Raw genomic sequence first — 27076 nt, forward strand, 5'->3', positions numbered from 1 at the left:
AGAAATAAGAAAACCTAAGGATATTAGTAAATAGGATAGGCTAAGTTACTCCTTTTTCAAAGAAGTCAGCAACAATATGTAAGCACATTATACCCACTGAAAGGCAGGCCAGGAATTGCTGGACCTTAATGGCTCTATCACTTACTAGCAGGCTCTTTACTCCAGTTTTCAGATACAGACAATTAGAATAATATCTGCCTCACTGGTTAATACATGCAAGGTGCTTAGGAAAGTAGCTGGTACAAACTAAATGTGTTTTTTTCCCCTAGTAATATGTAAAACGATTATTTTATTTTTTAAAGATTTATTTATTTATTTATGTTTGGCTGCGTGGGTCTTAGTTGCGGCACGCGGGATCTTCGTTGAGGCATGCGGGATCTTTTGTTGTGGCGCGCGGGCTTCTCTCTAGTTGTGGCATGTGGGTTTTCTCTTCTCTAGTTGTGGCGCACAGGCTCCATGGTGCGTCGGCTCTGTAGTTGTGGCACACGGGTTCCAGAGTGTGTGGGCTCTGTAGTTTTGCGGCACGCAGGCTCTAGTTGAGGCACGTGAGCTCAGTAGTTGTGACACATGGGCTTAGTTGCCCTGCAGCATGTGGGATCTTGGTTCCCTGACCAGGGATCGAACCAGCATCCCCTGCATTGTAAGACAGATTCTTTACCACTAGACCACCAGGGAAGTCCTTTAGGGATCATTTTAGATGATCATTTTAGACTTATCTTAACAACAAGAAAAAAAAAGCCCAGTGAAGCACTTGGTGCAGGTCCTGTGTAAGTATTAACTTGTCATCAGTTCAGCTATGTAAGGGGAACCCTGAATTGTAGGAATTTTTTTGATTTCTAAGTACCTTTAAGGAAAATACTAAGGAATATTTAGCAGCTTTATTTAGAAACTCTTTTCTTCAGGTACAGTTTCAAGGTGAACACTATTCAATCAAAACATAAAAAATGGCAAAATTTACTTAAGGCTTTCAGTAAAATGTCATTCTAAAGACAACTGTAGGAAACAAAACATAACACTACGTATTTTATTCACATATAAAGCGTTAGTAAAATCTACATCTGAAATACTACTGTAATTCATATAACTTACCTCAAAAAAGAAAAAATAAAGCTGGAGAAGATTCAGAAGAGGGCAATTAAAATGACTTTGGGGACCTGAAAGGGGCAGTGGATAAGGAACTAAGTGGTTAAGGAAAGGGGATATATATAATGAGTATGAAACCATGAAGGGCATGGATAGGATGTAGGATGAATAGTCCAGGATAGAGTTGAACAAAAGGGTACCTCCCTTGACACTGAAAATAGGTAATTTGGGGGCAAATAAAAGGAAGTCCTGCTTTCAAAGGACACAGCAAACTAGTGAAATTTGTGCAAAAGGAAATACAGATTAATAATACAAGTAGACTAAATAAAGTTTTACACTAGTCATTTTTAACTGTTTTCTACATTAAAATCTACTGGTAACCATGGTCTCTTTGGTAATAATTCTCAATGGGTGCTGGGTAGAGTCATATTAGAATTTAATGAGGGATCATGGTGGTGTAATCTGAAAACTCTGAATAAATCTGATATGCTCCCTCTTGCCTCCACAAGATGGAGTGATTTTACATAAATTAATGGATTCTTGATGGGTTATTAGAGGAAGTGAATATCCAGTATATACAGATATTCTTAATATTCATGACCTTAACCACATGGTCAGATACAAAGTCACTGAGGCTGAAGGATCATATATCTGAACCCACATGACAATAATACTCTAAGTTTTTGGATAAGGTTTATTTTTTTTAACAAATATGATGTTTAGCACTTCCAGAAAAGAAATATTCACTGAAAATGTGAAAGTCTAAACTGAGATGATATAAATAAATGGTTTAAATAAATATACTTTAAAAATAACAGTAAGAAAGACACAAAATGTAAATAACCACGTACAGTGGCCAGACATTAAAACAGCTTAAGAAGACAGTTTATGAAAGGCCAAAATAGGTTAAAAAGAAGTCAACAGAACACTAAATAACCTACTTTCTTATGCAGAAAATCCTCCTGGAAGCTACTCAATAGTAAAAATCTCTAGCACTTTTATGAAAATAGTGCTTACTGCTCATTCACTGGAACAAACATTCTGTGTCAACTCTGTGACAGCTTGGGTTACAAAGACTGTTTCAGACATACCTTGCTTTCAGAATAGTAGACAAGGCTATAGCCAATAGTTTAAAAATCAAATGAACATTTGCTAATGAGATAAAATACTTAAAAATGGGGGTTGGGGAAGAGGAGACGAATGGACTACAAAATCCACACAGTGAGAGGCATTTTCTTTGTGAAGTTCTGATTTATATTATTTGGTGGAGTGTTTTTAGTTACTTTTTAGTCTATTTTCATATATACTGTATAACATCCTGTTTGATATTGTGAAGGTAGTAAGAGGAAAATGGACTGAATTTGGATGTTAAGATGAGTTGCTATGGCAAACAAAAGATCTTCTGAGTGGTCCTTAAAAAAAAAGAAACACAAATATATTTGTTCTTTGTCACAGTACTCATCCATGCAATTAGATGAAACTGCCGCAGAAATGAACAAAACAGCATTCAGTCAGAAAGTTGCAAGAAATATTTCACCATTATTTTATCAAGATGCTAGAAGGCACTATGAACAGAGGAAAGCAACCACAGCAGCACACTGCAAAGTCAGAACTGCACTGGTAGTAATGGCATTATTGCTTATGTAGATGTGGGTTTTATCATACTCTACCATGAAAACCAAAAAAAGGGGTTTTGCTCTTTTACTATGGAGAAAGAATGGCAGAGCCAGATTCTACCCAGAAACCATTCCCCCTTCTCTGTTACACAGAGAAGGATTCACAATCATTTTCCATTCAGTTAAATGCTGTGACTCTTTGAAATCCTATACTAGAAGCTTCCTCTAACTAGTCTTCCAACTTCCAGTCTCACACCCCTCCATTCCTGGTTCCACACAACTGCCTGTTATATCTTTGATATTCTTTTTTTTTTTAATTTTATTTTATTTGGCCACGCTGCAAAGCATGTGGGATCTTAGTTCCCCAACCAGGGACTGAACCCGTGTCCCCTGCATCGGGAGCACGGAGTTTTAACTACTGGACCGCCAGGAAAGTCCTGCTGTTATACCTTTGTAAAGCAAAAAATATGATGTTACCACCTTCCTGGATAAAACCTCTAAAATCTCCCCCAAAGGCTAAAGCTCAAGTTCTAAAACAGGGCCTAAAGGAATCTTCATTTTGTCACACCTGCCTTCTTTCCCAAATTCATCTCCTATTACTCCTGTGCATTGTGGGTTCCTCACACTTTGAACTAGTCTCTTTTCTGTACATACCAACGCTGCTTCCCACTCCTCTGTTCTCTTAGGTAAAGACTTTCTCCACACCAATCAATCACTCTTCAGGTTGCTGCAGTACCTGGCACATTCCTCTCATATGGTGCTTACCATAGTATCCTACAATTATTCCTTTGTATGGAGAAGTCCACAAGACAGTGTATTCACCATACTGAATTCATAGACAACGTAAATATTTGGCCTTCCATTAAACATTTATGGGGTACCTACTATCTGTAAGGTACTTTGTTGAAACACTGGGGACCCAAAGATGAAGACAAGATTTCTGACCTAAAGAAACTCAATGTTTAGAATAAAAGTTTGATAAACAAAAAGTTACAACATAGCAAATGTCAAAAGTATTAACAGAGATAAGTAACAATGGTGCAAAGCAGAGAATGATGACCTCTACCTCAGATGATCTTCACACAGATGTTGCTTAAGGTGATCTTCAAGAATACATAAAGCTCACTATGCTAACAAAGATGGGAGAGGCATTCCATGCAAAAGGAACAGCATCTGCAAAGCTCTGGAGATATGCCAAGGAACAGTGCAGTATAACCATGCAAGAGTAAAGAATTTAGTGTGATTAAACGGAAAGTGCGGGTAGGGAGTGGATTTCGGATACACTACAGAGGTAGGCCATGGAGGTAAAATTTAGATTTTACCATGTAGGTGACAAGGAGTCACTGAAAGTTTTATAAGCGGGAATGACAATATTATATATGTTATTTTAGAACAGTCCTTTTCTTAGCCCTGTGTAAGACAGAATGAACAAAACCTGACCAGAAACAAAGGGATAGGATTATTTTAGTAGTTTATTAAGAGAGACACAGATTTGGAAATCCCCCCAAAGCAGGGTGAAGCAGAAGCCAAGTGAGGGGAAGAGACAGCTCAGGAAGCAATGCAAAGTGAAGATGGGGCCAGAGAGAGCTTTATGGAATGCTGGCAAGTCGATGTGGACAAAGATACGAGTTAGCAACTCAGACTGAAAAGAATGAACAGAGAGGTAAGGTCAAAGGAAATCTAAGAGTGTGTTGTAGCACCGAAAAAACGACAGTGGTCAATAGTGTCAACTGTTATGAGAGATGTTATACGATAAAGACTAAAAAATACACATTCCTTTTGAAAATTAGTTAATTTGTGACCTTCCTGAAAGCATTTTCAGTGGCATCTGGGGAGCGGGGAATGGTGGAAAAGCCTTACTTGCAGCAAGCTGAAGCCTGAGTGGGTAATGAAGATACTGAAAAGAAGAACAAATCAGTCTTTCAAGACGCTAACATGTGAAGGCAGTGACATGAAGATGTATATAGATTGAGGAAAACATAGAGAGTTAACAAACAAAAGAAAAGAGGGTAACAACTGATGAAGCAAGTCTTCTGAGAAGACAGGAAGGGAAAAGATCATCAGCAGAGGGAGACTGCTTAGCTCCAAGCTAAAGAGACGCCTATTCCTCTGAGACTGAAATAAATGAGACAAAAGTAAGTATGTAACGGTGTGGGGCTATGTGCTGAGACAGTTCAAGCCTTATTTATCTCTGCAACTCAGCTCCTTCCCTACCACAACGCCTAGCACACACTGGGAGTTAACAAATGTGTTAAAAGGCGGGGGCTGGGGAGGAGGGGAATACCCCACAAAGGCAGGGGGTTGTTTTACAAATTATTTTCTTTTATTAAACTATGTAAGGCTTGTCTTTAGAACCCCTTATAAAGTACACAATTTGCAGGGCAGGTAATAAGAATTTAGTTTTGTCAGCGCTCAACAAAACAAGTCAGTAGCATGAGCACAAGTTAACCTGTGGGTTGCTATCAGTTGGAGATGTAGTTTAGCCTGGCACAGATGGCACTTGGATGGCTTTTTCTGTGCCCAGTCTTCCATAAAATTTTGGTCTTTGTATCTTGCCCCATTTCAATTTTCCTTTTTAATCTTGTCTCTGTGTTCCTAACCCAATTTGATTGCTGTTTGCTGTCTCTACTTAGTGGTCTGAACTTTGTGCCTTGGTCATGGTACCTTAAATTTCAAACTCAGCTTTGAACATCTTTAAGAGGAAAGTTCAGTCACTCTGATAAATTATCTTAAATTTATTTCATTTTGATATAACCTGCCTCCAAACCCAACCCAAACTCTAAAATCTGATGACTATAAAAATTTTTGGCGGGTGGGGGGCAGAAGGTTTTAAATTAGAATTAGTTGACAGCATTTAAAAACTCTCCTGAAAAATCTGGGTGATTTGGTAACATTGGCCACATGCTCCTTCATGGTAACAATCAGCTGGAGCTAAAGAGCAGCAAGGTCCCTTTTCCAGTCTCCCACATTCCCCTTGTTCCTCCACTCCCAACCCACGATCTCCCCAACAATTAGCTAAGTGTCGGTTTTCATTTATCATCTTATGTTCCATTCATTTGACTTACTTTATTACCAGCCTGGCACTTTGTAGGCATCTGAGCTTGTAATCCTTGATAAAGAAAGTAAATAACAGGAGGGCAGAGACCTTGCTTATCTTGTATACCTTTGTATTCCCCGGGTCTAGCTCAAAAAGTATTTGTTGAATAAGCAAGCTTTTATTTCAGAAGAATACTTTTACTATTAAAATCAAACTAGAAGGAAAAGAAGTTGAATATATATAGAATTGTTAAAGATCAAATGAAAAAGATACAATTTTGCTAATATGGGTTTGGGGCTCAAAGTTAGGACTATGACACCTCAAATACTGGGTCCCAGGGGGAACAAAGCTAACCATATCAAATTAAAAACAATTAACAGATTCATTTATCAATGTATATACCATATTTGTTATAACACCAACTCATTAGTAAGGTGATTGATTATATTTATATATATAATTTATGTATTTAGATATGTAAAATTATTTAGATATATATTTAGATATGTAATTTATGTATTTAGGTATGTAATATATATTTAGATATGTAATTATGGAAGAAATAAACTTCATTTTTCCCCTCTTAAAAATTTTACATGTACACAAGAAATGCATGCTCATTGTAGAAAAATTACACAATACAGAGAACTAAAAAAAGTCACCAGTCATTCTACCACTTAGAGGTAACAATGGATAAGATTTTGATGTATTTATATTTTGATAAATACTTTCTGATGAATAGATACATATGTGTGGTTTAGATTTACATGTATGTGTGTGTATATATGATCATACTTTAAATACAGCTAATTTCTGAGCTCAGAAAAATCGATTTAATTCAGCCAGTATTTGCAGACTACTATATGCAAGGCACTATTCCAGTCAATGTCAAGATGTAATATCTTTTTTCATAGTCATGAAATAACTGAATTGTTTAAAAGAGCAGATGTTAAATAAACTAGTCTATGAGAACAGTTGAAGATAATTACAGTTGACCCTTGAACAACACAGGGGTTAGGGGTGATGGCCCTCCACGCAGTTGAATATCCTCCTATAACTTTACAGGTGGCCCTCCATATTTGCAGTTCCACATCCGTGGACTCAACTGACTATGGATTGTGTAGTACTGTAGTACATATTTATCAAAAAAGAATCTGCAGGGCTTCCCTGGTGGCACAGTGGTTAAGAATCCGCCTGCCAATGCAGGGGACACGAGTTCCAGCCCTGGTCTGGGAAGATCCCACATGCTACAGAGCAACTAAGCCTGTGAGCCACAACTACTGAGCCTGTGCTCTAGAGCCCGTGACCCACAACTACTGAGCCTGCGTGCTGCAACTAATGAAGCCCACACGTCTAGAGCCTGTGTTCCACAACAAAAAAAGCCACCACAATGAGAAGCCTGAGCACCGCAACAAAGAGTAGCCCCTGCTTGCTGCAACTAGAGAAAGCCCGCATGCAACAAAGACCCAACGGCAGCCAAAATAATAATAAATAAATAAATTAATTAAATTAAAAAAAAAAAAGAATCTGCATATAAGTGGACCTGGGCAGTTCAAACTCATGTTGTTCAAGGGTCAATTGTATTATGAGAGGAAATATGGCAGAATGGAAAGACAGCTCTACTGCATGAGCTTGGATAAGACCCTTCCCTCACTTATGACATTGAAATAATAATGATGTTTACCTTAGAGAGTCCTTATGAGAATTAAATGAGATTATGGCATAGAATGTTTGGCACATGAATACATAATAGTTGTGTTTATTATCATTGTAACGATATTGATCAAATTATGTTGCTAATATACCATCTTAACAGTAACTGAAGTGGTTGTACCAGTTAATCAAAAATGAAGTTTAAGAATTCAATGAATGTGGACTTCTCTGGTGGCGCAGTGGTTGACAGTCCATCTGCCGATGAAGGGGACACAGGTTCGTGCCCCAGTCTGGGAAGATCCCACATGCCGCGGAGAGGCTAGGCCCATGAGCCATGGCCGCTGAGCCTGTGCGTCAGGAGCCTGTGCTCCGCAACGGGAGAGGCCACAACAGTGAGAGGCCCGCATACCACAAAAAAAAAAAAAAAAAAGAATTCAATGAATGCAACTCAATAACAAAAAACCCCAAATAATTCGATTAGACAAAGGACCTGAATAGACACTTTTCCAAAGGCATACAGATGGCCAACAGGTACATGAAAAGGTGCTCGGCATCACTAATCATCAGGGAAATGCAAGTCAAAACCACAATGAGAGATCACCTCACACCTATTAGGATGGCTTTTATCAAAAAACAAGAGATAACAAGTGCTGGCAAGGATGTGGCAAAGATGGAACCCTTGTGCACTGTTAGTGGAAAGGTAAATTGGTGCAGCTACTATGGAAAACACTACGGAGGTTACTAAAAAAATTAAATATAGAACTACAATATAATCCAGCATCCCACTTCTGGGTATATATCCAAAGGAAATGAAATCAGAATCCCTATGAGATATCTCAACTCTCATGTTCATTGCAGCATTATTCACAATAGCCAAGATATGGAAACAAGCTAAGTGCCTATCAACAGATGAATAGATAAAGGAGGTGTGTGTGTGTGTGTGTGTGTGTGTGTGTGTATGCATGCGCGCGCGCACACACACACACACACACACACACACACACACACACACACAGTTGACCCTTAAGGAACGCTAGGGTTAGGGATGCCTACCCTTCATGCAGTCAAAAATCTGTGTATAATTTGATAGTCTGATCTCTGATTTTGTGGTTCCACATCCACAGATCAAACTAACTGTGGGTCCAACCTACTGTGGATCATGTAGTATTGTAGTGTGTATTTACAGAAAAATATCCACATCTAAGTGAACCCGAGCAGTTCAAACTTGTGTTGGTCAAGGGTCAACTGTATATAAAATGAATATTATTCAGCCATGACAAAGGAAATCCTACTATTTGCAACAACATGGATGAACCTAGAGAACATTATGCTAAATGAATAAGCCAGACAGAGAAAGGCAAATACTGCAGATCTCACTTACATGTAGAATCTGAAAAAAAAAAATCAAACTCATAGAAACAGAGAGTAGAACAGTGGTTACCAGGGAATAGAGGGTAGGGAAACAGGGAGATCTGGTCAAAGGGTACAAGTTATAAGATGAATAAGTTCAGTTATAAGATTAATAAGTTCTGGGGATCTAATATACAGAATGATGACTATAGTTAATAATACTTTATTATACACTTGAAATTTGCTAAGAGAGTAAATATTAAGTGTTCTCACACCACACACACACACACAAACGCACATAACTATGTGAGGTGGTGAATGTGTTAATTAACCTGACTGTGGTAATCATTTCACAATGTATATGTGTATCAAATCATCATGTTGTATACTTTAAATATATATAATTTTATTTGTCAATCATACCTCAATAAAACTGGCAGGGGAGAAAAGAATTCAACTGACTGAAGATTTTGAGAGAAGTGAGTGAAGTTTTTCACTTCTAAGTTATCTCTCTCACAAAACTAGGGTACTTAAAAAAGTATAATATAAAATCTGCTTATTTGGGACTTTTACACTAGTACCTTTATAAACTAGGAGATGAAGAAAGAAATAGTAAGAATATCTGAGTAACTTGGTTAAAGTTCCTTGTTTAGAGAACTTTTGTAGAGCAAAATAATCCATATATATATACATATTTTTTTTGGCGTTACGCGGGCCTCTCACTGCTGTGGCCTCTCCCGCCACAGAGCACAGGCTCCAGATGTGCAGGCTCAGCGGCCATGGCTCACGGGCCCAGCCGCTCTGCGGCATGTGGAATCCTCCCGGACCGGGGCACGAACCCGTGTCCCCTGCATCGGCAGGCGGGCCCTCAACCACTACCAGGGAAGCCCTAATCCATATAATTTAAGGAAATATTTTAAATTGTTAGATGTATCTCAGAAGACAATCACTTTATACATACTTGTAAAATAGTATTTATTATAGTATAGTTACTTTTTAGTTTCTCTCTATTTCTGTCTTACCCTCATCTCAAGGGTAAGAGGTATATCTTATGCATTTATTGATTAAAGAACTTAATGCAGAAACCAAAACTCCATAGCTTTAATTCCAAGAGGAATTAAAAAGTGGAACTAACCCAGGCCTTTGCCTGGTTATCAGAATATTAGCACCTGAATTATTTAAGCAGATTTTTCAGAATGGCTCCAGGTCCTGACTCATCAAGATTAAGAAGCCTGAGTTAAGGAGACAGAAGGCAAAGTTTAAATGTGAGTGTGTTTGGTAGTGTATCTGCCTGCATGTCTCAATGAATTCAGAAGCATATAGAAAATGTTTTTAAATTATTACTTTTTATTATCTGCTCAAGCCCTCTAATGGAACAGATAAGAGAATAAGCTCTGAAAAGAGTGGAATGAGATGGCCACTAATAACAGAAACATTTCTCAAATTCCCTCAGAAAGATGAAAAAGTAGAGGGCAAATAGAGTTTAACCTACCTCTCTCTTTGCAAAGGACAAAAAGGAATTCAGCAGCAATTTGCTTGACTCCCAGGTCAACATGTGTCATGAGGCGCACCAGCTTATTTCTCACAGTTGAGCCAACTTCAGGTCGATTTGTCACATCCCTCAATGGTGGTAAAACCTAATGGCACAAATGCAAAACCATCATCAATCGTTTAAGTATTAGAGTAAGTGAGAATGGTACCAACCGAGCTTAGTTTTTTAAGAGTAGAAAAAACATTAAAAACTAAATAGGTTTGCTTCCAAATAGAATAAAGCTAAACAAAAAACAAACCTCAAATAATTTCATGCCTGTAATGAAATTTCATTTGAAGTGAAACATCTCTTCACTGTACCACCATGATATATTCAAACCCCTTCCTGAGTTTTTACTCATCTCAGCACCTGGAATGCCCCTGCTGCCTCTATCAAAATCCATGTTAAAGTCTGGGTCAAATTTCTCTTTCTTCCTTAATACCCTGACTCATTGATTTTTCCCTTCTTTTAATTCCTGCAGCATTTTCATTGTTTACTAAAAAATACCAAAAACCCTGTACATATGTTTTCTAGTTGTTTTATTTTATAATAAAATGGTTATTAATTATTGAGTACTTCTTATGTGCTAGTTGCTATAATAGATGATATGCATACATTCTCTATAATCAACCCTCACAGGAACCTTGCAAAGGAGGTAGTAACATCACTATCATCCCTATTTTATAGACTGATCCTCAGAGGAATTACATAACTTGCTTGGTTTATCTGTTTGTTTGCTCACTCACTCACCCATCCATGCATCCACCCAGATCCCTCCTCTTTTGGTTCTCCACACTGGTTGCTTCATCTTAGCCTCTGTGCCAGTTCTCTTTTATCCTTTTGTGTTTAAGTGCTGGAATATTCAAGGGTTAAGTTCTTGGGCAACATTTCTTTACTATTTTCACTCTCTATTGGTGATCTCATCCAGTTTTATGGCTTTGTATGGTCTCTATTTACTGATAACTCCCTAAAGTATATGTCTATCTTGATTTCTTCCATGACCTCCAGACTTTTATAGGCTTCTCAAATTTAGCATGTCCTAAGCAGAATATTGAAGCTCCCAACAAAGCTGTTCCTTCTACAGTTTTCCATCTCATTAAATAGCAAGTCTGTTCTTCCAACTGTTTACTGCAAACACCTTGGAAACAGCCTTGATTCCTCTCTTTCACATCCCACATCCAATCCATCAGCAAATTATTCCGGCTCTACCTTTGAATTATATCCATAACCCAACAACTTCTCACTATCTCCTCTAGTATTACCAAATTCAAGCTACCAATATTTCTCATCTGAACTATTACCACAGTCTCCTAAGTCATCCCTGCTTCCATCCTGGTCCTTCTATGATCTATTACATAGCAGCTAGGATGATCCTTTGAAAGTCAGATCATGTCATTCCTCTTCACAAAGTCCTCCAGTTCCCATGGCTTCTCATCTCACTCATAGTAAAAGGTGAGGTCCTTCCAAATTCCTTAAGTTTCACATAATGTGGCTTCCTGCTACTTTTCTGACTTAATTTCTATTATATTCCTTGCTTACACTGCTATAGTCTCACAAACCTCCATGGAACTCTTTATACTCACCGAGCACTTTCCCACCTCATGGTCTCTGCATTTGCTGTTCCCTCTGCCCAGAAACTCTTTTTCTGGAAACTGGCTTGGCTCATTCCCTTACTTTCTTCAGGTCTCTATTCAAATGTTATTTATAGGAAGACATTCCCTGACCACCCTATATAATTAACCGTCAGCATTCTCCTTTTTAATCCCCCTCCCTCTGCTTTAATCTTCCTCACAGTACTTATCACCACCTAACACAGTACATATTTCTTTCTTTTTTGTCTGCCTTCTTCCACAAGTCAGTTCCATGGGGGCAGGGATTTCTTTCTGTTTTGTGTACTGCTCTCAGTGCCCGGCATGTTACAGGTTTCGATAAATATTTGATGATTGAAGGAAGAATGAATTAATTCAAGTAACTTTTTAAAAGTGCCTTCTATAAGCTAGGCACTATGCTAGGAAATGAAGATAGACACAAAGTCAAATTATAATTTACTATACCAGACTCTTTATGTGTATATTATTTTTTATTTAATCCATTCAGCTGACTTCCTTCCTTCCTTATCTCTTTCTATACTGAGTACCTACCATGTATCAGGAGGTACTGGAGGCCCTGGAGATACAGCTGTGAAAAAAACCCAGAAACTAAATCTCAGAAAAATGAGTAATCTACCCAAAGTGTTTATAGAACCGTGTTTCAATATCTCTGGTAGGATAGAGCAAAATGCTCTTTGTGCTTATCTCCCATTTCTAGAGGAATGAGACATGTAACAAATGATTTCATGTGGTACGTACCTACAGTTCCAGAGTATAGTATCTCTTAATAAAGGTTATCACACAAAAATTTTCTTGGCTATGTTTTGGGTTCCTTAACAAGTTTTTGAAGTGAAATTTTACAGTTTTCATTGTTACATATCACGCCCAAACTGCATATGTATGGAGTATTTCTATTTCCCCCCAAATACTACCCTCCATTAAATTTTTTCTTTTCTTTGAGAAACCTTGTCCAGTTCCTCTTTCAAATCCATAGCATCTTCATCTCTTCTATTAGCCTCTCCAGATGAATCCAACCTGAATCAGTAATTTCTACCATCTGTTCTCTTTCTACCTGCCCAAATACTGAATACTCAAGACCAATTTACTTTGGGTATGCACGAGTGGATTTAATCAGGAATTAACTATGGGACACAATAATTAATTAGCCATGGTTCCATTTACACTATTATCAAAGTTAATCATCTGGTACTTTAAGTTCTGCCCTTCTTGATCCTCATAGTCTATAGTGCATCTTCCTCAGAAAGAAAGTGTATTTCTGTATCGTGCCTTGTATCTTTCTTTAGTTACCTTTTACTTGTCATGTCTCCTTCTTTATCTGTACTGTAGTATTTCTTTGAGGATAAGGAGTGGGTCTCACAATCTTTTGTATCTACATAATGTATAGTCCAAGACCTTCATATAAATAATCTGTTTAACAGATTTTAGGGGGGCTATTCTGGTTAGAAATGGCAAAATCTAAACAGTTTAGTTGAACGTGGATCTCCTCTGTGAAAAAGCTAAAATATAGAACACAAAGTATTTTCATTTATTATTCTCCACCAAGTCCTCCTAGTCATGATAGAATGTCTTAAAATAATCAAACTTGGAAATGACCTTAATTCATCAATTAACTAATTTATTTTGCTTAAATGATTATTCATGCTTTGATGGTAGCTAGTCTTCCAATAGACTATAAATTCTTCAAAGATAAGAGTCCCTACTTTCTAATTTCTCCTTATCAGCAATATCCATTAATGAGCTCTACACACAGTAAAGTGCTTATTAAATCTTGACCATAAACATATGGGGGAAAATGAACCTAGTTAATTTATTAAGAGAAATTCTATATGGCAATAAATGAACAATGGGGTGAATGGTGGTATCATGTAGTGAATGAGGAAAGAAGGGGAAGACAGGGTGGGGAGGGATGGGAAATCAAGAGATTAGCTTGGGATACGTTAACTTAAGATACCTACTACACATCCAAGGGGAGGAGATGAGTAGGCAGTATGTTATATAAGTCTGGAGCTTAGGGGACAGGTCAAGGGTAGAGACAGAAATTTGCGAGTCATCAGTGAATAGATGACTTTCAAAACCATGGCTGTTGAATGAGACCAACAAGAGAGTAGAAATGGAGACAAAGATAATATTGCCTTGGGGAGCTCAAACACTGCAAAGAAGAAGTTCCCTGTTGTGTCCTAGACACCAAGTGAAGAAGGTACTTCAAGTAGGAGAGAATACTTAATTACATCAAAATGTTACCGGGGAATAAAAAAAAGATTTGAGAACTATTAGATTTGGCAATATCGGGTTGATGATATTTGACAAACACCTTTGTAGTAGAGTGAAAAGCATGAAAACCTAATTACAGTGGGTTCGGAAGAGAATCAAAATGAGTAAAAGGAAGAGAGCGGGTGAGCACAGAAAACTCTCCTGAGGAACACTGCATAAAGAAGAGAAGAGAAATGGAGAGGCAGCTTGAGAAGTGGGATTAAGGGAAGGTTTTTCTGCTTTTAAGATGGAAGATGTGTTGGGTGCAGACAAAAATGATCCAGTACATTAAAAAAAAAAAGATTAATATAAGAAGAAAGAGAGGGAGTAAATGCAGGAGCAAAGTTCTTGAGGTGAGAGGGAAAGGTATCCAGGATATGAGTGCAGAGGCTGGCCATAGAAGGAAGCAGGGACAATTCATCCCTTGTGATAGAGCGGGGAGACATAGGACATGGGGGTACAGATAGATGCAGACAGACAGTAGATGCAGAGGTAGAAAGATGACTTCTTACCATGAACTCCAACTACTACCATCTTACTCTGAACCTTCATCATCAGCTCTCTTTTGGGCTAGTCTCCTCACATCTACTCACACTCCTTTAGTCTATCTTATATATAGTAGCCAGAATATCTTTAAATATAAATGAGGTCACATCACGTCCCTTCTCAGAATAGTCCAATGCTTTCCCTTCTCACTTAGAAGAAAATCAAAATTCCTGTACAACCTTACATTATTTGGTTCTTGCTTACCTCTTTTACTTCATCTACCACTCTCCCCCTCGCACAATATTCTTTAGCCTTCTTGCTTTTCCTTAAGCATACCAAAGCATCCTCTCATCCAGGGACTTTGAATTCGTTCTGTCTGGTACATTCCTCTTCCAGAATATTCTCAGAACTATTCTCAGAGACTATCCTCTTTCAGATATTCTCAAAGATCCTTTCCTTACTTATCCAAGTTTCTGCTCAAATGTCATTTCCTCAGAGAGGTTCTTCCTTATTCCCTTAAGTTTTCCCTTCCCCTGTATCTTTCTTCCTAACACTTATCACTACTTGCCATTGTATCATACATTTATTTACTTTTTGTCCTCCTACAATAAGGGAAACTCCACAAAGCAAAGACTTCATTTGTATTTCAATGCTTAGAATACAGCACACAGATCTCAATAAACATTTGTTGAGTAAATGAATGAATGACTCAAAAAAATAGACAGGGTCACTTATTTCTGGATTAGGAAGATTTCAAAGATTTAACACTAACTCTTTTGAGTTTCTGACATTCTGAAAGAAAACGACTGTGATAGAATTTGACTCATTAATTTTATGTTAAAAAAACACATATAAGATTAACTTTGAGATGTTAATATGCATTAAACAGTTACCTGATCTTTGAGAAATTTTCTGATGTTTCGATGGGCTCGGGAACATTCTGTTAATAAGCTGAGAACTGGAGTTAGACCCTCTCTATAGCTGCTTCCCTACAAAGAAAACCATACATGCTGCATTAGTTTAGTTTCTAACAGTTTACTTTTCTTCATATAACTGAGTATATTAATACTCTTTTTTTGAGAGGGAGACACTTTATGTTACCAAAGCTGTACAAACTATTTTAAAAATTATTTTCGTAAAAATATTTCCATTTCATTAGTTATCTTCATGTTTACTAATGCCCATTTTTATCCTTCCTGGATTTTTCTACATTTTTTAGGGCCCTCACTGGCTCAGCAAATGGGCTTAAACAAGGTGAAGGTTTTGATGACCAACCCATCTTAACTTGCTGCCTTTTAATACAGATACTCGACAAAGCAAGTGACAGAAAAGAGAAAATAAGCAGCTTACAACAAATGCAAAGTTGACAAATTTCTTTTAAAGATGTCTTTTAGGTGTTATGGAAAGCAGTTATCATCAAGTTTTGAGGGGGAGATATTTTTACTTCTAGAACGTACAAAATACCTACATAGAAAAGTAATTACTTTTTCCTTTGTTTTCAGGCACTAGTCACAATTTTGGTGTCGCATCAACACAATTTTCAGCTTTAAACAAATAAATTCACTTGGTTCCAGCAATTTATCATTTACTACAGTAAAATGCTTTCTGGAGTATAAATAATTGTTCAAGATGTCAGCTATAAAAAAAAAGCTTAGATTCAAAAATCACATCCTGTGATGCCTGTATGTGTGTACAATTACATTCTTTAGAAGCATCTTCTCAATTTTATCAGTCTTACCTTGTCTATTCTCTTCTCCATAAAACTAAGTAAAACATGAATGGCCTCCATATTCATACCATTGTATACCATGGTATTATTTTTCAAAACTGTTTCTTTCTCAGCTGTTTTATCACTGGGCAGTTCATCTAGCATCGTTGCTTCTGGGGCTGTTTCTTCATGGGTTAATGGACAAATGAGAACATCCAAACAAGAGACTGGAACATTGCTTAAAAGGTTGACTGCATTGCTGAAAAGCAATTTAAAAAGACAATATTTTAATTTGACTGACTAGTCCTTTAAAACACAAACGTAATAAGTTCAGAAGTGACTTTTAAGAGTCAATTAAAATTCTTCTTTTTCAAAATGAGTCTTTAATATTATTTGGCATTTACTGACTAACAGAAAATAAAGAGAACTGTTTCAAATACACACATGACAAATTAGAAAGAACAGATGTTAAATGGACACACACAATCATATGATGTCATGTCACTTTCTGAAGTGCTAAAATAGGAATTAGTGAGCTTTAACACTAGCTCTTTAATTTTATTATGATACAATACTAGATTTGCAGTTTTTCCTTGGGATTTTAAATCCTTTTGTGGATTCACTGATGTCTTATTATTCCTTAGATTACAACATAAAGCATTTGAGGAACACTGTATATAAGCAGCTTATCACAGAGGCAACAACATTAAAAACCAAATATTGTAGGATTAAATTTTGTCCTTTCCAGATACAGAAATACAATTTTTAGATCATCCCTTATTTCATAAGACATTTGCAGAAAATGGTAAATGGTACTTTTTCTCCTTCTCTTGTCCCCAAATTTCTTTAAAAGAGGCCAACATAGCTACTTCGAATCTCTATCCCCCTAGGCCTTTCTTTCTATTAAGGAAATAATGTGCCTGGGATGCACACCAGTAGGGGGAACCCAAACCTTGTATTTTTTGGTATTCCCTAAAAATCTTGTTCCATTGCTCAGTGTATAAGAGATTAAAATTAAAATTGTTAGTGTTTGACACTAACAATTTAAAAATTAGACATGCTCTCAATTCATATATTTTCCTTCATGCATTAATTCATATTTTTTCTTTTAAAAGGAGAAGTGTTCTGTGCTAACTGGATCTTAAAAGCCTGTGCCTCAGAACTTCCTGATAAACAACAATGGAGAGACAGGCATTACATTTCCTAGTGACAGAGAAGCAGATCTAAAAATAACTGCATCCTGACTAAAAATAAACTCTTGCAAATACAATTTAAAAGTCTAACCACTTGGAAGCCAAATTCAGAGCTTAATCTAACTGATGCTGTCTTAATTTAGCCCATAGTAGTTCCTTTTAATTTAGATTATAGTGACACCCTCAAATATAAAACAAAATAAACAACAACAAAACAGAAATAAAATACAAAATATTTTCTCTCCTTTACCCTGAAGTGTGGCTGCATTTCCCCAAGAATGAATATTTCTTTTCTTTCTTTTTATATTACGGGAAAAAAAATTCATAAGAACTCAAAGTTGAAAAAGTAGACAATGGAGAACAATAACTGAACACCAAAAAATCAGAACCAAGAACAAAAATAATTTAACATGTCCTATAAATGAAAGGTTCCTGGTAAAATACAAGTTATTTGGTTGTCCCCACTAAGAATCTACTACTGCTGCTGCTGCTGCTATTACTACTACTACTATTCAACAATGTTTCTAATTTTGATTATTTGTAAATAATCACAATTGGCTGAAATACGATGCTTTTCCCTCAAACTTTCCTTTTAAAATTTTTGCAAACATCTGTAGTTCCTTATCTATAGATAAATATATTGCACTTCTGACTTAAGCATTTGGAAACTGTTATTAAATATCATAGATTCACTGGGGTTAAAAGAAAAAAAAATAGAACTCTACCTTAGAATTACTTTCTAAAACTGTAAAAGCCACTTTGAAATGTTAGGTGTTTTTCAACACATAGAGCAATAGGCTGGAGTCCACCAGTAGTATGATTCTCTGAATCTACCATAGAGACCACACTGAATAAGGCAATGCATTTCATTACAAAGGAATGCTTCCCTTTAAATTCATTTAAAATAAGCAGTTTCCAGGAATTTCGTAAATTTAAGAAACCAAATGTAGAGTTTGATTCAACAAATATTTGGAGGTTTTAGGCTTTTCAAGAAAAGTTCCCATTTTCTCGTTTCTTATTAAACAACTGGGCTCCCAAACAACTACAAAATTAATTTTCTGGCTCACTGTGTTTGAGCTATTCTTTTTAAGTAAGGAAAGCCAGCTTTTTGAGCTGTCACTTCTCTGACAGTTTTATTTGTGGTAGAAGAGTGTATGAAATTCTCCAGCTACCAGGAAGTCAGTGACTATGCACAGATCTGCACAATGGTGTTTGCATTCCTACTCCAGGGGGTAGAAGTACTGTGTATATTACTCTCCCCTTTTCAGCTTCCTAGAGATCATTAATCACTGGGACATGACATCCTCCCACTCAAACTCCCAGCCCCCTCCTGATATGCAGATTCAAAAGCAGGGCCTATTTAGAGCTCCTTAATGCTCTGATTAAAGCCTTGATAGTTGTGGGAGAAGGAAGGCAACCTAAAATCCAGGCCTGTATCAATCGAGGGGCTAAACAATTTAATACCAGATGACACTAAGGAGCATCATAACAGTACAAGCAGACCTACAGCTGTTGGCAAACTTTCCTGGTCAAATGTATCTTCTTTACATTTGGGGCTCACATATCGTTTTTCATGGCTGGAAAATCTACTTAAATGAACCTCAAGATCTCCAAAAGATTTTCACATGTAAATACCTAAGTTTACTTTAGTCTCAGTTCAGTAATTATTTATTGATTACTTATGCCAGGAATTTTTAAGGCAGGTATTACGAAGAAAATAGAAATAAATCCCTGCCCTTCTGGAGTTTATTTTCTAGCATGTAGAGAACAGTCAATTAAAAGTAAACAAACAGGGCTTCCCTGACAGCTCAGTGGTTGAGAGTCCGCCTGCCGATGCAGGGGACACGGGTTCGTGCCCCGGTCCGGGAAGATCCCACATGCCGCATAGCGGCTGGGCCCGTGAGCCATGGCCGCTGAGCCTGCGCATCCAGAGCCTGTGCTCCGAAACGGGGAGAGGCCACAACAGTGAGAGGCCGCAAAAAACAAACAAACAAAAGAAGTTAATTGAATAGAAGGTGATAAATGGTCTGAGGGTAAAATTCAGGAGGTAAACAGGACATGTGAGTTGTAATTTTGAATAGGGTAGTCTGAACAACCTCACTGAGATGGTGTCATTTAAGCAAAGACTTAAAGGAAGTTAGGGAGTGAGCCCTGTGACTGCATGCGGAAAGGGCGTTCCAGGAAGGAGGGCAGGAGCAAAGGCCCCAGGGCAGGAGTAGTGGCATGTATGAAGAACTGCAATGAAATTGGTGTGGCTGAACCACCACACACAGGGTTAGGAGTGGGACAGGAGCTCAGCTGGGTAACAGGGGGCCAGATTGGTTTTACAGGCTATTATTACTTTAGTTTTTATCCTGAATGAAATGGGGAACCACTACAGGGCTTGGCATAGTAATATACTCTATCCTTATGTTAAAAGGATCACTCTGGCTACTATGTTGAGAACAACTAGTAGGACGTCAAAGGTGAGGAAGGCCAACCAGTTAGGGTGTTATTATAATAACTCAGGTGAATGAACACGGTGGTAACAGTGCAGTGGTGAGATCTGGATACATTTTGAAGATTTCCTGATAGGCTAGTTGTGGGGTGTGAGAATCCAAGGTTCTAGCCTTAGCAAGTGGAAAGCTAGAGTTGCCATAAATTGAAAACACTGCAGGAGAAGCAACATTTTAGGGGAAGAGTAAGAGTGTAATCTTGGATATGTTAAGTTTGGAATGTCTGTTATACTTCCAAATGGAGACGTTAACAGGAAGTTAACTGTAAGAGTCAGGGAGATCAGGGAGGGAGATCTGGACTAGAGATATAAACTGAGGAGTCATTAGCATGTAGATGGTATTTAAAGACCAAGACTGGATTAGATCAGTAAAGGAGTGAGTGTGGATTGAGAGACTATGAGAGATAGGCCTGGGGCACTCTACCATCCAGAGGCTGAGTGGGAGAGGAAGAAATTACAACTAGTGAGGTAGGAGGGAAACCAAGATAGGATGGTATCCTGGAAGAAAGTATATCAGTAAGAATGGAGTGATCACATGTGGTCAAATGATGTGGACAGATCAAGTGACTGGATTTAGAAACACAGAAGTGACCTTAATAATAGCCATTCTGGTGTAGTGGGACTAAAACCTGAGTAGACTAGATTCAAGAGAGAATAGTAGAAGAATCAGATAGTCGATACCTAGAGGAGGTTTACTGCAAAGGGCAAAAGAAGACTGGAACAGCAAATCCAGGTGGCAAAGTGTTAACCCATAGGGACCTGGTCATTGTTCTCTAAGTATGCTGTAGACATAGTCTCATTTCTGTATTTGTCCATGTTTTCTCCTGTTTAGAATGATCTCATTCTTTAAGATTAGCTCAAGTCTCACTTTATTCTCAACAAATATTTACTATGCCTTGTACTAGATGCTAAGTATACAAAAATAAATAAAATATGCTCCTTTTCCTAAGAGAAGACAGCATAACATAATTTGTAAAGCAATGGGTTGAATTCTAAGTTGCCTCCTAGAAATGTGTGCCTTGGGCAAATTACATGACCTATTCTAGGCCTTGGTGTCCTTAATTCTAAAGTAAAGGGAAATAAATTTATCCCATCAGGTTGATGTGAGGATTAAATGAAAAAAGGCATGCAAAGCACTCTGCCTGGTACATAGTAAATGGCAGCTATTAAGGAGCTTTTGAACAGGAGACATACTATACTATAGGAGGGAACAGCAAATATCTGGAAGAATGAGAGAATATGGTGTCTGTGGGGAAATGAAAACAGGTTCCTAAGTCTAAAGCAAAGGACAAGGCCTCTAAAGGACAGGGCCTTAGTAGGCATAAGACAAAAAAAGTGTGTGTACGAGTGTGTAGAGTGGGGAAGGGGGATTATAAAGGGGATTGTCATGATGAGATACATGTTATGGCCAAATGGGTTACTGATGACCTTAAACCAGAGTTGTGCTGGCAAAGGAGTAGGTGCAGAAGCCAGAAAAACAAATTTCCCAGATGCGTTTGCGGATCATTAATAAATGCATAGTGACAAAATAAGTTTGCTCTTAATCATAAAGACAGAGGGGAGCCACAAGAGGATTCTAAGCAGAGTTACTTTTTGAAAAACAACTCTGCGTGCAGTGGAAAGGATGGACCAATCTGTCAGGTTAGGTAAAACTTTCCTACAGGACAGAGCAGCTTGAGTTTAGAACTGGAGAAAGAAGGTGGTCTGACAGATCTGGGGTTAGGTGCTTGAACACTGGCAGGACAGGACAATTAGGGAGTAGAGAGAGATGAACCAAATGATGAACCAATGCTTTAGAATAGAGAGGGAAGAAAGGAAACCTTAAGGAGGCTTACAGGTAGGAGAAAAAGGAATCACCAGGGGACCAGAGGTCTGGATGAGGATGGAGAACAGGTACAGTATGAGTGAGGAAGACTTTCCTCATCATGCTAGACCATAGTGAGCATGTTATCTGAATTCTATTAGCAATTATTATTTGGATAATTAATTTACTGGGAAACTACTCAAAAACTATCTTGTGACATCTCTTCTATTCTTTTCTTGATTGTTATTTAACTTTTCATAATATTCATGTCTTGTTTCCCCATTTATACTCTATGTTCCTCCAGACTATGCACTATGGTGTGGAATCCTTCAGGAACCTAGCATGGTACTCAGCTATAGTTCAGATAATATCTGTTCACCTAGATAACTGTTATTCACAGTGAGAATTAGGTTAAAGAGCTAAGAGCTTTAAAAACAAAAAGAAAAAAACCCTCTCCCCAATCTCTCCGAACTCTCCTTTTTCTGTATACCTATATAAACTTGTTTATGTCTAACACAACACTCATCAAAACAAGTGCACTTATTCACTTAGTGTTGGGAGCCAAGAAGTTTTCGCCATTAGAAGATGGCCGACATCCTGCTTCTCTTCCTGCTTAATGAGATAAAAGCCCGCGCCTAAAAACAAAAGCCCGCGCCTAAAACGAAAGCCCGCGCACGCAGCACCAATGATAATTTGCCAAATACTTCCCTTATTCTGGATCCCGCCCCCCTTTCTCTGTACTGTATAAATACAGCTACTGCAGCAATAAAAGTTTGAGGCTTGATCAGGATTTTGTCTTGCCTCCATTCTTTCGCGTCTCCTGCCCCTTCTTCCCTTTTCAACCCCTACAGGTTCCTCCTCGGACTCACAAGGATTTGTCCTGCTGGTCGGGACTCCCGGGGACGCCCGGGGCCGAGCACAACTTAGCAGCCTCTTTTACCCCCTAGTTGGTGAGCCCTGGAGAACAAAGATTATACTGTATTCACCTTCGTTGCCTCTAGAGCTCAACATAGTGCCTAACACATAGTAAGTGCTCAGTTAATAAATATAAACCAAAATGAAATGGTTCAATTTTCAAACATTTATTAGAAGTCTGCCATGTGTAAGACATGCTTACTTTTTTTACATTTTACATTTTGCAATATGTGTATCAAATCAACACACTGTACACCTTAAATGTATACAATGTTATATGTCAATTATGTCTCAATAAAGCTAGAAAAAACAGACATTATGCTTTGCACTGTAATGAGGTGTCATTAGGTACTAAACTGCCCCCTTAAATATGTGAGATAAAATGAATTGGTTTAAACAAAGAACAACAAAAAAAAGCAGGGAGGTAAGTACTTTTTTTTTTCAGTTTTATTTATTTTTTTATACAGCAGGTTCTTATTAGTTATCCATTTTATACATTTTTAGTGTATATATGTTAATCCCAATCTCTCATTTCATCACACCACCCCCACCCCCACTTTCCCCCCTTGGTATCCATACATTTGTTCTCTACGTCTGTGTCTCTATTTCTGCCCTACGAACCTGTTCATCAGTATCATTTTTCTAGGTTCCACATATATGCGTTAATATACGATACTTGTTTTTCTCCTTCTGACTTACTTCACTCTGTATGACAGTCTCTAGGTCCATCCACATCTCTACAAATGACCCAATTTCGTTCCTCTTTATGGCAGAGTAATATTCCATTGTATATATGTACCACATCTTCTTTCTCCATTTGTCTGTCGATGGGCATTTAGGCTGCTTCCATGACCTGGCTATTGTAAACAGTGCTGCAAAGAACATTGGGGTGAATGTGTCTTTTTGAATTATGGTTTTCTCTGGGTATATGCCCAGTAGTGGGATTGTTGGGTCATATGGTAATTCTATTATCAGTTTTTTAAGAAACCTCCATACTGTGCTCCACAGTGGCTGTATCAATTTACATTCCCCCCCAACAGTGCATGAGGATTCCCTTTCCTCCACAACCTCTCCAGCATTTGTTGTTTGTAGATTGTCTGATGATGCCCATTCTAACCGGTGTGAGGTGATACCTCATTGTAGTTTTTATTTGCATTTCTCTAATAATTAGTGACATTGAGCAGCTTTTCATGTGCTTCTTGGCCATCTGTATGTCTTCTCTGGAGAAATGTCTATTTAGGTCTTCTGCCTATTTTTGGATTGGGTTGTTTTTTTGATATTGAGCTGCATGAGCTGTTTATATATTTTGGAGATTAATCCTTTGTCCATTGATTTGTCTGCAAATATTTCCTCCCATTCTGAGGGTTGTCTTTTTGTCTTATGGTTTCCTTTGCTTTGCAAAAGCTTTTAAGTTTCATTAGGTCCCATTTGTTTGTTTTTATTTCCATTACTCTAGGAGGTGGATCAAAGAAGGTCTTGCTGTGATTTATGTCAAAGAGTGTTCTTCCTCTGTTTTCCTCTAAGAGTTTTACAGTGTCCAGTCTTACATTTAGGTCCCTAATCCATTTTGAGTTTATTTTTGTGTATGGTGTTAAGGAATGTTCTAATTTCATTCTTTTACATGTAGCTGTCCAGTTTTCCCAGCACCACTTATTGAAGAGACTGTCTTTTCTCCATTGTATATCCTTGCCTCCTTTGTCATAGATTAACTGACTACAGGTGTGTGGGTTTATCCCTGGGCTTTCAATCCTGTTCCATTGATCTATATTGCTGGTTTTGTGCCAGTACCATATTGTCTTGATTACTGTAGCTTTGTAGTATAGTCTAAAGTCAGGGAGTCTCATTCCTCCAGCTCTGTTTTTTTCCCCTCAGGACTGCTTTGGCTATTTGGGGTCTATTGTGTCTCCATACAAATTTTAGGATTTTTTTTTCTAGTCCTGTAAAAAATGCCATTTGTAATTTGATAGGGATTGCACTGAATCTCTGGATTGCTCTGGGTAGTATAGGCATTTTCACAATATTGATTCTTCCAATCCAAGAACATGGCATATCTCTCCATCTGTTTGTATCAGCTTTACTTTCTTTCATCAGTGTCTTATAGTTTTCTGCATACAGGTCTTTTGTCTCCTTAGGTAGGTTTATTCCCAGGTATTTTATTCTTTTTGTTGCAATGATAAATGGGAGTGTTTCCTTAACTTCTCTCTCAGATTTTTCATCATTAGTGTATAGGAATGCAAGAGGTTTCTGTGCATTAATTTTGTATTCTGCAACTTTACCAAATTCATTGATTAGCTCTAGTAGTTTTCTGGTGGCATCTTTAGGATTCTCTATGTATAGTATCATCTCATCTTCAAACAGTTACAGTTTTACTTCTTCTTTTCCAATTCGTACTCTTTTTACTTCTTTTTCTTCTCTGATTACCATGGCTGGGACTTCCAAAACTATGTTGAATAACAGTGGTGAGAGTGGTCATCCTTGTCTTGTTCCTGATCTTAGAGGAAATGCTTTCAGGTTTTCACCATTGAGAATGATGTTTGCTGTGGGTTTGTCATATATGGCCTTTATTATGTTGAAGTAGGTTCCCTCTATGCCCACTTTCAGGAGACATTTTATCATAAATGGGTGTTGAATTTTGTTGAAAGCTTTTTCTGCATCTATTGAGATGATCATATGGTTTTTATTCTTCTATTTGTTAATATGGTGTATCACATTGATTTGTGTATATTGAAGAATCCTTGCATCCCTGGGATAAATCCCACTTGATCATGGTGTATGATCCTTTTAATGTGCTGTTACACTCTGTTTGCTGTATTTTGTTGAGGATTTCTGCATCAATATTCATCAGTGATATTGGTCTGTAATTTTCTTTCTTTGTAGTATCTTTCTCTGGTTTTGGTATCAGGGTGATGGTCGCCTCATAGAATGAGTTTGGGAGTGTTCCTTCCTCTGCAATTGTTTGGAAGAGTTTGAGAAGAATAGGTGTTAGGTCTCCTCTAAATTTTTGATAGAATTCACCTGTGAAGCCATCTGTTCCTGGACTTTTGTTTGCTGGAAGATTTTTAATCACAGTTTCAATTTCATTACTTGTGATTGGTCTGTTCATATTTCCTATTTCTTTCTGGTTCAGTCTTGGAAGGTTATACCTTTCTAAGAATTTGTCCATTTCTTCCAGGTTGTCCATTTTACTGGCACAGAGTTACTTGTAGTAGTACCCTAAGATGCTTGGTATTTCTGCGGTGTCTGTTGTAACGTCTCCTTTTTCACTTCTAATTTTATTGATTTGAGTCCTCTCCCTCTTTTTCTTGATGAGTCTGGCTAATGGTTTATCAATTTTGTTTATCTTCTCAAAGAACCGGCTTTTACTTCTATAGATCTTTGCTACTGTTTTGTTTCTATTTCATTTATTGCTGCTCTGATCTTTATGATTTCCTTCCTTCTACTAACTTTGGGTTTTGTTTGTTCTTCTTCCTCTAGTTCCTTTACGTGTAAGGTTAGATTGTTTATTGGAGATTTTTCTTGTTGCTTGAGGTAAGCTTCTATTGCTATATACTTTCCTCTTAGAACTGCTTTTGCTGCATACCATAGGTTTTGGATTGTCATGTTTTCATTGTCCTTTGTCTCTAGGTATTTTTTGATTTCCTCTTTGATTTTTTCAGTGATCTCCTGGTTGTTTAGTAGCATATTGTTTAGCCTCCATGTGTTTGTGTTTTTTACGACTTTTTCGCTGTAATTCATTTCTAATCTCATAGCATTGTGATCAGAAAAGATGCTTGATATGATTCCAATTTTCTTAAATTTACTGAGGCTTGATTTGTGACCCAAAATATGATCTATCATGGAGAATGTTCTGTGTGCACTTGAGAAGGAAGTGTAATCTGCTGTTTTTGGATGGAATGTCCTACAAATATCAATTAAGTCTAACTGGCCTATTGTGTCACTTAAAGCTGTGTTTCCTTATTAATTTTCTGTTTGGATAATCGGTCCATTGGTGTAAGTGAGGTGTTAAAGTCCCCCACTATTACTGTCTTACTGTCGATTTTCTATTTTATAGCTGTTAGCAGTTGCCTTATGTATTGAGGTGCTCCTATGTTGGGAGCATATATATTTATAATTGTTGTATCTTCTTCTGGGATTGATACCTTGATCATTATGTAGTGTCCTTCCTTGTCTCTTGTAACATTCTTTATTTTAAAGTCTATTTTATCTGATATGAGTATTGCAACTCCAGCTTTCTTTTGATTTCCATTTGCACAGAATATCTTTTTCCATCCCCTCACTTTCAGTCTGCATGTGTCCCTAGGTCTGAAGTGGGTCTCTTGTAGACAGCATATATATGGGTCTTGTTT

At 37.6% G+C, this 27076-nt stretch overlaps 1 protein-coding gene across 6 annotated transcripts in view; it reads right to left on the reverse strand.

The window, feature by feature from the left end:
• The window catches only part of RIC8B (RIC8 guanine nucleotide exchange factor B), a 116820-nt gene that overhangs the window by 33136 nt on the left and 56608 nt on the right, over window positions 1-27076 (reverse strand). For all 6 annotated transcript variants that reach the window (XR_003001390.1, XR_003001389.1, XR_003001388.1 and 3 more), the window contains exons 5-7: window positions 16355-16583; window positions 15510-15605; window positions 10232-10376 (exon numbers count right to left, since the gene is read on the reverse strand). Coding sequence is in view for 3 of the 6 variants with exons in the window: in XM_024732161.1 (XP_024587929.1) it covers window positions 10232-10376; window positions 15510-15605; window positions 16355-16583 (470 nt within the window). In the remaining 3 variants the exon portion in view is untranslated. The remainder of the gene's footprint in view (window positions 1-10231; window positions 10377-15509; window positions 15606-16354; window positions 16584-27076) is intronic.

This window comes from Neophocaena asiaeorientalis, unplaced genomic scaffold (assembly GCF_003031525.2).
Source record: "Neophocaena asiaeorientalis asiaeorientalis breed wild unplaced genomic scaffold, Neophocaena_asiaeorientalis_V1.1 scaffold418, whole genome shotgun sequence".
NCBI lineage: Eukaryota > Metazoa > Chordata > Mammalia > Artiodactyla > Phocoenidae > Neophocaena > Neophocaena asiaeorientalis.